The sequence below is a fragment of the Ursus maritimus genome, unplaced genomic scaffold (assembly GCF_017311325.1).
Source record: "Ursus maritimus isolate PB19 unplaced genomic scaffold, ASM1731132v1 scaffold_24, whole genome shotgun sequence".
Lineage (NCBI taxonomy): Eukaryota > Metazoa > Chordata > Mammalia > Carnivora > Ursidae > Ursus > Ursus maritimus.
This window is the reverse complement of record NW_024424897.1, coordinates 21,539,622-21,551,353: the sequence shown is the minus strand read 5'-3', so window position 1 is coordinate 21,551,353 and position 11,732 is coordinate 21,539,622. Positions and strand designations below refer to the sequence as shown.

Below are 11,732 nucleotides of genomic sequence, written 5' to 3'. Positions count from 1 at the left end.
GCTGCGATGGGACTTACCCACTCCTTGCTGGTTAGGGTGCTCTTAGGAGTCCGACGTAACCCACACGGGAGCCTGAGGGGACATCTAGTGGACGTGCACGGAAATGCACTCCAGAGGAACGTAGAAGAAAACCACACACTGAAGCACTCCAAACACCGGACAAACCCATACAAGCTCCTCCCTGCTCCCTCCTCGAAGATCCGCCTCCATCTTGCACCTCGGCTGTTGATTTCTTTTCCTTTTGTGGATTCGGCCTTCGGCCTGCCAGGCCTGGCGTTTCCCAGAAGGCCCAGCGCCGGGAAGGGGTTTGCAGCTGCTCCGTCATCGTGCGGCCCGTCGCGAGCCCGCGCTCGTGTACAGGCCCGGCTCGGTTCCTGGTCTCTGGTGCGAGGATTCACACGAGGCCCTGGTCTCGGTTCCCGGAGTAGGCCGCGACCCCGGGCGCCATGAAACAGGAGGGCTCGGCGCGGCGCCGCGGCGCGGACAAGGCGAAGCCGCCGCCGGGCGGAGGAGAACAAGAACCACCGCCTCCCCCGACCCCCCAAGATGTGGAGATGAAAGAGGAGGCGGCGGCGGCGGGTGGCGGGTCATCGGGGGAGCCTGATAGCAAAGCGGCAGCGGCGGCGGCGGCTGAGCACTCCCAGCGAGAGCTGGACACCGTCACCTTGGAGGGTACGAGAGCCCGGGACGGGGACCTGCCGCGGTCACGGATGACAGTGCCCCAGTGATCCAGCCTATCCTTGGGACCCCAGCGCAGGTTCCACCACCCCGATTCCTTAGGATCACCCCCAGTGCCCGCCCCCTACCACCCTGACACTCCTGACCCTAGCCCCGTAATGAACCTACTCTCCAGGCTCCGGACTCTTCCCTTAACACATTTCCTCCCCCCTTACCTGGGTTGCATCTAGAAGTAGGTCTCACTGGGCCTGTGTACTCCCCCCCCCCCTTGTAAGTCCTCTCCGACCTACTCTATTTACATCCATCGAACTGATTTCTAACGCCGGTAGTATGTGATTGGGCCTTCTAGAAACCAGTGTTTGTATCTATGTGTGTAAAGGGGGTCAGGGTGACGCAGAATATTGGCCCCTGAATTTTAAGACCGTACAAAAGTTTTCTGTTGTCTTAGCTACCTCTGGCAGACTCCCCTAAGAGAAGCCTTTCTGTTCGGTATCCTGCTTCTTTGTTTCTGTAATTAAGATGCCCTAACGATCCCACTGCTCTTCCTCTCCCTTCAAGTCCTTATTTCTGTTCCTAAAGAGTTTAAACACATTACAGACTTTAAAGTTTTAGGTGTCATCTTTGTTTGGGTTCGTAATACTCACCTGCGACCTTAACTATGTACCAATCCCCCTATTTCTTTTCTCCTGGGTACTTGTTCCCAGTTTCTTACTGCCGTCTTGTTCCTCCAGGTTCTCATTTCACTTTTCTCAGAGCATCCTGTCCTCATTTGGAGTGGGCAGAGTGAGAGCTTCCCACTGTGAACCTGGTGCTATTTTCCCAGCTATGGATCAAGTGGAACCAGACTATTTATTGGGTTTTCTCTCTAACTGCATGAGAACCTTGCTCAAAAACATTGAGATAAGCAAAGTTATGCTCCCGGTTGATGTTTTTGAGGATGTAATTGACTGCATCAGCCCCTAAAGTTGGGCAACAGGCCCCAGTATCTAATCAAGACCGTTGTACCTAAAATCGTGATAGCCGCTGGCAAAGTTGCTACAGGGTGCATACATATGTCTCTTATAAAGTGCTTCGTTTTGTTACTATGAAGTAGTTCATGTTTCATTGTAGAAATTTTGGAAAATATGAGAAGTCTAAAGTAACGGAATAACATCAGCCATGGTTAACATTTTTTTCCTATGAATTTTTGATCTGCTCTTCTGTAATTGAGATCAAGTTATATAGACAGTTTGGAACAAGGCATAACTAAATACAGATAATTTTGTGTGCTTTCATCTAACATGTCCATAAACACAGCGTTCAATTTATTCCAGAAACGTGTATTGAATATCCGATATAGTGGCTAAGCGTACAAGCTCTGGGATTAGTTTCCTCATCTCTGTAAATAGAGTAATAGTACCTACTTCATTGAGTCGATGTAACGATTAAAATGCTTGGAACTGCGCCTCGCACATGAGGAACACATAGTAAACCCTCTGTAATGTTAGCAGTTATCATTATTATGTCATTAGAGGACCCAGGCATTCTATGCTGAGTGTACAAAGGTAACTAAGAAACTACCAATTCAGTGTGTTCCTTTATTCCTGGACACTTCAGTTGTTTCCAGTTTTTTACCATTTTAAATAGCTTTGCAACAGTCATTTTTGTGACCCAAGTTTTTAATCTGCCTTTATGGTTTTTTCTTTAGTATAGATTCTCAATATGCCTGAGTTGAGAAGGCAGATGTTTTTAGAGTTTGGGTGGGTATCGTCCAGAGAAACTATTAATTTGCATTATACCAACAGAAATGTCCTGTTCGCCCCTGACTCTTATGTTACGATTTTTTTTATAAGACACAAACTTTATAAATATTAAGACAGAATAGTTGAAAGTACTGTTACGTTTTTTTTTTTTTTTTGAAGATTGTTTATTTTAGAGCGAGCACAAGCACGTAAGCGGGAAGGGTAGAGGGAAAGGGAGAGAGAATCTCAAGCAGACTCCATGCTGAGTGTGGAGCCTGACACAGGGCTTGATCCCGGGACCCTGAGATCACGACCTGAGCCGAAACCGAGAGTCAGACGCTCAGCCAACTGCACCACCCAGCCACCCTTCTGTGTTACGATTTTTTAAATATTACCAGTTTGGTAGTTGAAAACATTTCAATTTGCTATTATTCAAATGCTAGTGAAATATATTTTCATGTCGGTTTGCTGTCTGTCTACTTTTTGCATTGTCTATTTGTGTTCATTGTTACCTACCCTAATTTATGCAGGCTCTTTGTAAAATAATGTGACTCTCTGGTCACATTCGTTGCAAATATTTTTCTTTTGTTTACACAGTTATTCGGAAGGATTTTTTGCAGAGTGGAGTTCCTCATTCATGTGCGCGCACGCCTGCGTGTGTGTGTGTGTGTGTGTGTGTGTGTGTGTGTGATTTCTCCTATTGTTTACATTTAAAGAGTCTTTTCCCATTTAGAGAACTGATAAATCCATGTAATTTGTCTTGTTGGTTGTTTCTCATTGTTGCTTTTCCCTTCTTCCTCTTTCTCTTACCCTGTACCCTTTCCCCCACCCCAGCTTTATTTTTCATTGTCTGTTTGTTGTGTCTTAAAATCATCGTATGGTATATAAGTATTGCTTAACCATATTAGGCAAAAGAAACCACTGGCTACATCTTGCCTTTTATAAGAGGTTCCCTAGAACTACTTGCCTAGAGTGGTGGGAGGATACAAAGAGTTAGAAGTAACATGTTTTTCTTCTGTGGTCCTCCGCAGACATCAAGGAGCATGTGAAACAGCTGGAGAAGGCAGTTTCGGGCAAGGAGCCCCGATTTGTGCTGAGGGCCCTGCGGATGCTGCCCTCCACATCCCGCCGCCTCAACCACTATGTTCTGTATAAGGCTGTGCATGGCTTCTTCACCTCAAATAATGCCACTCGAGACTTCTTGCTTCCCTTCCTGGAAGAAGTAAGTGAGTCAGGTGCTTCGAGGGTACGAGCGTGGCCTCAGACCGTACCCCACCCCACCCCCCACCTCTCGACGGTTTTTGTCATTGTAATTGTTTCCCACCCTCCAGACCTGTCTCAGTACCTGCTGTAGCTGACCAGTGAAACAGAGCAGCCCCTTTTAGTGCTCATTTGCCCCTAACAAGGGACCGTCCTGCCCTGTGCTACACTCTTCTGGGTCAGGGAAAAGAGCTGGGAATCAGGATCCTTCGAACCAAACTCGGTTCCCGCTGATACCCAGCACCAACACTCTCCTCCAGTTGGGTAGTGTCTCCGTCGTCCGAGTGGAGACCTCTCTGCCTCCGAAGCCTCACCATGGAGAACGCATAAAACAGTGGTTAAGAGCCCAGCTTCTGGAGGTCGAGTTGAATTTGAATCCCAGCTGGGTCGTGTGGTACCTGTGGGACTTGGACCGGTGACCTAACCTCCTTATGCTTCATTTTCTCCTTTGTTAAATGTGGCGAACAGATTTGGGGGGATGAGGGGGAGGAAAGGAATATGTGTAAAACTCTTAGAACCGTGCCTGGCACACAGCGAATGCTCGTGAAGCTTATTTGGGGCCGGCAGTGGACTCCGTGTCAGGAGAGGCCTCTCCTTTTCCTTTCTGGCTGGAAAATCCCTCTTACGTCCAGGTCCTGCGTCTTCTCAAACCTCATTGTCCCTTCAGCCATCTCCCTGTATTCCCATGGGCTGTTCCATAGAACAGACTCAAAAAATCTCTTGAGGTGGAACGAGGAGGAATTTATTGTCTGGGAACAGGGAAAAGCACCCTCTCCCAACTTGACCTGGAAAAAATTTTTTAACCTGTATATTTCTAAATTCACCCCAATATGTTTGCTTTTTGAGCTGTTGCACGTAATTCCAGTTTGGGTGATTAGAGCTGATAATAAGTATGACGTATATGTCAATTTCCCCAAATTTCCTTTGTCCCCACTAAAAAAAAAGCCTCTCTCATTATTCTTAATCTCATCTCTAGAATTATATTACCTTATTAAACCCTCTCTGATAAAATTTGCAGTGGTTCCAGGTGTGGTGGTTTAATCTCTCTACTTAGATTGTAGGCTCTGAGGGGGTCCTCACATCATCCTTTCCATCCCCATTACATCCTGTAAAGAAGTCTGTTGTGCTCCTGTCGGCCTTTTTTTTATTTCTGTTGCCAGCCTCCTTGACCTCCTTTGGAAGGAGACAGTACCATCTTTATTTTTATATCCCAAGGACCTAAAAAAATCTTGCATATGACAGGCACTCAGTGAATACTTGTTGAAATACATCAGGAGTGCTTAATGAAGTCTTAACTGTTGACCGACTGAGCTTTCCCCAGTAATCCCTGTCTTCCCCTAGCCCATGGACACTGAAGCTGATCTCCAGTTCCGTCCCCGGACAGGAAAAGCCGCGTCCACGCCGCTGCTGCCTGAAGTGGAAGCCTACCTACAGCTCCTCGTGGTCATCTTCCTGATGGGCAGCAAGCGCTACAAAGAGGTACCCAGACCAGCGCGCGGGGGTCGCACGCCCCACGCGGTGCACGGGGCTTGCGGGAGAGATGGTCTCTGGTGAAGAATTGGGAGAGAATCACTGGGTTCTTCATCGTCTCGCCAGACTCTCTCCCCCATGTGGGAACGTACCTACCCCACATCCAGGGAAGCCCCCTTCGCTCCCGTTGGGACACCGTGGGAAGGGGCTGGCGGCCACCATTCTGTGCTTCTCTGGGGCACGGAACCGAGTCTGTTAGGAAAAGGAGATTTGGAGACAATCCTGAGTTCAGATCATAGCTGTACCTTGGGCAGATTAATTTCTCCTGGCTTTATGTCACATGGGGTGCCCACCTCCCAACATCATTGTGGGCATGAAATAAAACACAAGCACAGTGATCTGCGAATGGGAAGCTTTCTTGGTATTTGAGTAAGTGGCAACGCGGAGCGCGGGACTGAACAGCTTCGCGGTCGCTGCACTGCCGCCGCCCCTCCGGCCCGGGCCAGCTTCTTTGTCAGTCACACCACTGTCCAAAGAACACGCTCAAGAAATGATGGGTCCGGGGCAGCTGGGTGGCTCAGTCGGTTAAGCATCCGACTCTTGATTTTGGCTCAGGTCACGAGCTCAGAGTCGTGGGATCGAGCCCTGAGTCGGGCTCCACGATCAGCGGGGTCTACCCGAGATTCTCTCTCTCTCCCCCTGTCCTTCCCCCCACCCCCTGCTCTTGAGTGTGCGCATGTGCCCACCCAAGCACTCGCTCGCTCTCTCAAATAAGTAAAACTTCTTAAAAAAAAAAAAAAAGGAAGAAATGACAGTTCCCTCTGCTCCATTCCTTGTTTCGTTTTTTCCTTGCCTCGCCACGAGTTGGTTTTTGTTTTTAGATATAATTCACCCCCTTTAAAGTGTATGGTTCAGGGCTGCCTGCCTGGCTCAGTCAGCAGAGCGTCCGACTCCTGATCTCCGGTTCCTGAGTTCGAGCCCAACATTGGGTGGAGAGATTACTTAAGTAAATTAATTAATTAAATTAAATACATTTTAAAAACTAAGGGTACAGTTCCGTGGGTTTTGGTGTTCACAGGGTTGTGCAAGCATCATCACTGTCTAATTCCAGAATGATTTCATCGCCCCAAAAAGCAACCCCATCACTGCTAGTAGTCGCTTCCCGGTCTCCCCTCACCCCAGTCTCTGGCAACTACTCATCTGTGTTTTCTGGCTCATGGATTTTCCTATTCTGTTCATTTCCTATAAAGGGAACTCTGTAACACATGGCCTTTTGTGTCTGGCTTCTTTGACGTAGCACCATGTTCTCCAGCTTTGTCCGTGCTGTAGTGTTACCTGTATTCCAGCCCTCTTTACGGATGAATGCCATTCCGTCCTGTGGATAGTTACGAGTAACGCTGCTGCGAACATTTGTGCACAAGCTCTCACGTGAACATACGTTTCCCGTTCTCCTGGATTCATGCCTAGGAGGGGAGTTGCTGGCTCACGGGATAGCTCCCGTTTACCTTTTTGAGGCACTCCCACGTGATTCTCTTCTGGCCGCCCCCCCAGGCCCAGCAGATCTCCGACGACCTGATGCAGAAACTCAGCAGTCAGAACCGCCGGGCCCTGGACCTCGTGGCCGCCAAGTGTTACTACTATCACGCGCGCGTCTACGAGTTTCTGGATAAGCTGGACGTGGTGCGCAGGTACGGGTGGCCAGGGTCTGACCCCAAGGTTAAGAACTGGCCCCCGGGCTCTTCCCGACGCTCCACATCAAGGGAGGACTGATGGGTAGGCCGGGGGTAGAAGAGCGGGCTGGCAGACCTACCAGACATTTCACTCCTCTGCTCAAAACTTGCGGTGGCTCCCCGTGTTCCTGAGGGAAGAGCTGACGTCGTCACGGTAGCGCGTAAGGCCTGACGTGCTCGGGCCCCTGCCGACTGCCTTCTTGACTCTGCCTCCCCTGCTCCCCTGACTCACTCCTGCCACACCGGCCTCCCTGCTCTTCCTGGGGCGCGCCAGGCACGCTCTTGCCCCTGCTTCCTTCCAGCCTGGGTTGAGTCGTGACCTTTTCAGAAGTGCGTCCTCCCCGACGAAGCCATTTAAAATCACAACCCCGTCCTCGCCCCCCGCGCTCCCCGCTGCACTTACGCTGGTGTCCCCATAGCCCCGGTCTCCTCCTGTCATGCTGTCTACGACACTCATGTATCACCGTCCTTGTCTGTCCTGCCCGTGAGAATGCAGAGTCGTGGCCTTCCTCGCGCCACCGCAGGCGCGCGATAGCCGAGGCTTCCGTGGATAACCAGAAAGGCAGTTTGCATCCCTTTTTGTTGCAGTTGAGCGACTAGAGAGGCCCAGGCCGCTCGGAGCGTCGCGCTTGGAGGCGCCTGACGTGCTTCTCGTTGCCCCCTTGCAGCTTCCTACACGCGCGGCTGCGCACGGCCACGCTGCGGCACGACGCGGACGGCCAGGCCACGCTGCTGAACCTGCTGCTGCGGAACTACCTGCGCTACAGCCTGTACGAGCAGGCCGAGAAGCTGGCGTCCAAGGCCGCGTTCCCCGAGCAGGCCAGCAACGGCGAGTGGGCCAGGTACCTCTACTACACAGGTGAGCCGCGCCCGGCCCTGCTGGCGCCCGGTCTGCGGGGGGCTTGGGGCGACGCCGTCCTCCCGACCCGCTCTCTCCTCCACGCCCAGGGCGGATCAAAGCCATTCAGCTGGAGTACTCAGAGGCCCGGAGAACGATGACCAATGCCCTTCGCAAGGCCCCCCAGCACACGGCTGTGGGCTTCAAACAGACGGTGAGCAGCAGCCCTCACCCCCACGCCGCTTCCCCGCCCTTCCCTGTGCAGGGGCCCGGGGAGGCCTCCCGAACCTTCATTTTCCCAGCGTTGCATCACATGGCCCTTTGCGCATGGCACTGGTCAGAGCACACGAAGCAGACACGACCTGCACCTCCCGTGGTTTGTGTTCAGGGTGTTCTCCTCGGTGGATAGGTTTCGAATTGTCCTGGTTCCCCGGCGCTCCTTACAGTCATCCCAGGCACGGACCTGGGTTGTGTCGAGAGACCCCGGGCTCTTTCCTGGTCCCTCGCGTGCCCATGTGGGAGCAGTGCTGCTAAGCAAGGGGCGTGGGATCATGACCCGAGCTGAAGGGGCAGACGCTTAAGGACTGAGCCACCCAGGCGCCCCACCCCACCACCCATCTTAACCCTTCCTTCCCTCACGACTCTTGCTGTCAACGTGACTTAGCCGTCTGTGGTCCCGTCCATCCAGCTAGGTAGGCCCATTCGCTGAGGTTCTGCCAGTCCCCCTCCGCGCTTCTGCCTCTACCCAGGTCCCGAGTTCTCCACGCTCACCTCCTCTCCTCCAGTAACAGTCCACCTCCCTAACCAGCGTCTTTGGCTGACATCTGGCCGTACTCCCAGAGCGCTGCCTTTGCAGCATGGTGTGCACGTGGAGTTGGGGGCTCGGTGTGACCGAAGGGGCAGCTCTTCCCAGTCCCCGGCTCCGGGCACTTGTCCAGCTCTTCATGGGCCTCATATGGGGCCATTTTCCCCATTTCGCGGTGTGTCTGACCGCACTGAAGCCCCGGTCCCCTCTCTCCTCCCTCCTGCTGGGGCTCCCTGCCCGTTGTGTTCCTGGGTCCCACACCGCCAGGTGCACAAGCTTCTGATTGTGGTGGAGTTGCTGCTCGGGGAGATCCCGGACCGGCTACAGTTCCGTCAGCCGTCCCTCAAGCGCTCGCTCATGCCCTACTTCCTTCTGACTCAAGGTACGGCTGGTCCCGCCCGCAGAGCCGGCCAGACCCCTGGCGCGGTGGCCTCCCCAGTGGGTTTGCCCGTTTGCGTTTCCTGATCACTCCTCTCCCCCTCCAGCTGTCAGGACCGGAAACCTAGCCAAGTTCAACCAGGTCCTGGACCAGTTTGGGGAGAAGTTTCAGGCAGATGGGACCTATACCCTAATCATCCGACTGCGGCACAACGTCATTAAGACAGGTGTGGATCGGAGTCTGAGGGGCCACTGGAAGAGCAGGGCCCAGACGGGGCTTCTGCAAGGGGTGGGGCAGCGCTAGGGGTGTCCGTGGGTGGGTGTAGGGGCTGTGCCCCCCGTGCCCACCCCAGAGCTCCTTCCTCTCCCAGGTGTGCGCATGATCAGCCTCTCCTATTCCCGAATCTCCCTGGCCGACATCGCCCAGAAGCTGCAGCTGGATAGCCCAGAGGACGCGGAGTTCATTGTTGCCAAGGTGGGGCTGGCTTGGGGACGGCAGTCGCCTCACTCCTGCCGCATTTCAGGGGATGGGAGGGGTCAAGGAGCGGGTGGCATGGTCTTATCAGGGAGTGCCGGTCCTTGAGTGAGGCCCGCAGGTTTCCAGAGAGAATGTGTACGCGAGTGAGCATGAGAGAGTGTAAGGAGAAAAGGGACAGGACAGGGGTTCTCGGATTTAGAAGATGGGCTTCCTGGTGACTCGGCGTCCCTTTGGGGGCCTGCAGGCCATCCGGGATGGCGTCATTGAGGCCAGCATCAACCACGAGAAGGGCTACGTCCAGTCCAAGGAGATGATTGATATCTATTCTACCCGTGAGCCCCAGCTGGCCTTCCACCAGCGCATCTCCTTCTGCCTCGATATCCACAACATGTCCGTCAAGGTGAGAAGCCGGGGCTGCAGAGGGGGGTTGGCAGCACCCAGGGCTCCTCAGGGGAGCATAGCCTCGTTCCCATCCTCCGTAAAGCCGCTGAATGGCGGGGCAGGGGGCCCGGAGGGAGCAAAGGACTCGGCATGTGGGCCCATAAGACCTTCGATGGCTTCTAAGGGTCTGGTTGCAAGGGAGGACCGGACGGATTCAGAGTGTAGGTTCCAGATTTGCTTCCAAATTTGAGTCGTTGACCTTCTCTGAGCCTGTTTCTCCATCTGTGTAGCTGGCGGTGAGATGACCCGCCCTGCCCGCCTCAGGCTCGTTGACCTTAAATGCACTCACTGTCTCGAGGCACTTAGCGAAGGCTCAGCTGTGGAGAAGGCGCGGCGGGAGGGGGCGTCCGGTTCCGCAGAAGGCTGTGAGCCTTTCTCCTGTGGCAGGCACTGACCTGGGTGCTGGGACTGTGTGTGTGATTTTTCCTGGTCTCTTCTTGCCCCAAGAGACTAGGGATGTTGTTGCCTTGCCTAAAATCAGGTAAATGCTGTGCTCAGGGAGACAGGAAAGGCCCTTTGCGACCTGGTCCCCTCCCCCTGGCGCTCCCTCCCCTTCCCCTCCAGCTCTGTCTCCCAGCTTTTCCTTCCTTCCCCTTCCCCCCCCCCCCAGCTGGCCCCACGGAGCTCCGGCCAGGCCTGTTCACACATTGAAACCTCTGTGTGGAGTGCCTTTCCTCCATCCGCACCAGTCTGTTCCTTTCCTCCTTTCCCTCCTCATTGCCGGCCCCTCCCTGCCATTCAGAAGCATTGGTCACTTGTACCCCAGGGTCTGCTGACTCTCTCCTTGAGCTGTTAGCACGCGGTGTAGTAGTAATGCGCTGGCATGCCTAGCTCCCCCCTAGACTAAGCTGGGGAGAGAATAACCTTATGCCTGTCATGGTGCCTGGTACGCAGAAGGGGCACAGTAAACGTTACGTTAAGTGCATGTGTTCTCTTCATCTTGCCCCTCTCTCTACTGTGCTTCAGGCCATGAGGTTTCCTCCCAAATCGTACAACAAGGACTTGGAGTCAGCAGAGGTAAGGTGCTTCTGTTTAGGTAAGACTGAAAGGTCAAACTTCCCTACAGAGATGGAAGAGGGAGGCGGTTTCTGGAAGGGCTGGGAGCAGCTCTGAACCTTTTGCAGTCCCTGACCTTGGGGTGGGTTGGCCTGGGTAAGCACTGTGTGAGAGAGCCCCACTGGTCCCCGGCAGCCCAGCCCTCACCCCACCTCTTGCCCCAGGAACGGCGTGAACGAGAACAGCAAGACTTGGAGTTCGCCAAGGAGATGGCAGAAGATGATGATGACAGCTTCCCTTGAGCTGGGGGGCTGGGGAGGGGTGGGGTGAGTGGGGACTGGCTCTTTATCTTTCCCCCTTGGGGTCCCCTGCCCAGGGAACTGGCCCCTTTCCCGTACATGTCTCACAGACTGCATATGTGCAGGGGGTGAGGGGTGCAGGGAGCCAGCCACCCCCACCTCACCCCAGGACCCCTCCCCAGCCAGTGACAGCACGCGGTGGGCAGGAAGGTGGGCAGGCGGCCTCCCCAGGGCAGGGTCCTGGCTAGTGGTGTGGGCAGCAAGATGGGGGGGAGTAGCCCTGTGCTCTCCAGGGAGTCGGGGACTGGAACTGGGACATGTGTTGGGTTGTATGTTTTTTGAAGCTTCAATTATGATTTTTAAACAATAAAAAGTTCTCCAAAGTTCTTTGTGTATCATTTAGTGACTGTACTTTGCTCTCACACCTGTAGTGTTTTGTTTTTTATTTTATTTTATTTATTTATTTGTCAGGGAGAAAGAGCACAAGCAGGGGGAGGGAGAAGCAGACTCCCTGCTGAGCAGGGAGCCCGATGTGGGACTTGATCCCAGGACCCTGGGATCATGACCCGAGCTGAAGGCAACCGCTTAACGGACTGAGCCACCCCGGCGTCGTCCCACACAGAGCCAGATTTTTCTCT

The 11,732-nt window shown here is 53.7% G+C and overlaps 1 protein-coding gene across 1 annotated transcript; it reads left to right on the top strand.

The window, feature by feature from the left end:
* The first annotated feature begins 275 nt into the window (after positions 1 to 275).
* On the top strand, positions 276 to 11,477 carry PSMD3 (proteasome 26S subunit, non-ATPase 3). Its single transcript, XM_040640676.1, has 12 exons — positions 276 to 672; positions 3,431 to 3,621; positions 5,001 to 5,138; positions 6,681 to 6,817; positions 7,528 to 7,718; positions 7,808 to 7,911; positions 8,770 to 8,884; positions 8,988 to 9,107; positions 9,252 to 9,355; positions 9,603 to 9,758; positions 10,766 to 10,816; positions 11,020 to 11,477. The coding sequence occupies exons 1-12, from the start codon at positions 447 to 449 to the stop codon at positions 11,095 to 11,097; spliced, it is 1,611 nt and encodes a 536-aa protein (XP_040496610.1). The 5' UTR covers positions 276 to 446; the 3' UTR covers positions 11,098 to 11,477.
* The last annotated feature ends 255 nt before the right edge of the window (positions 11,478 to 11,732 follow it).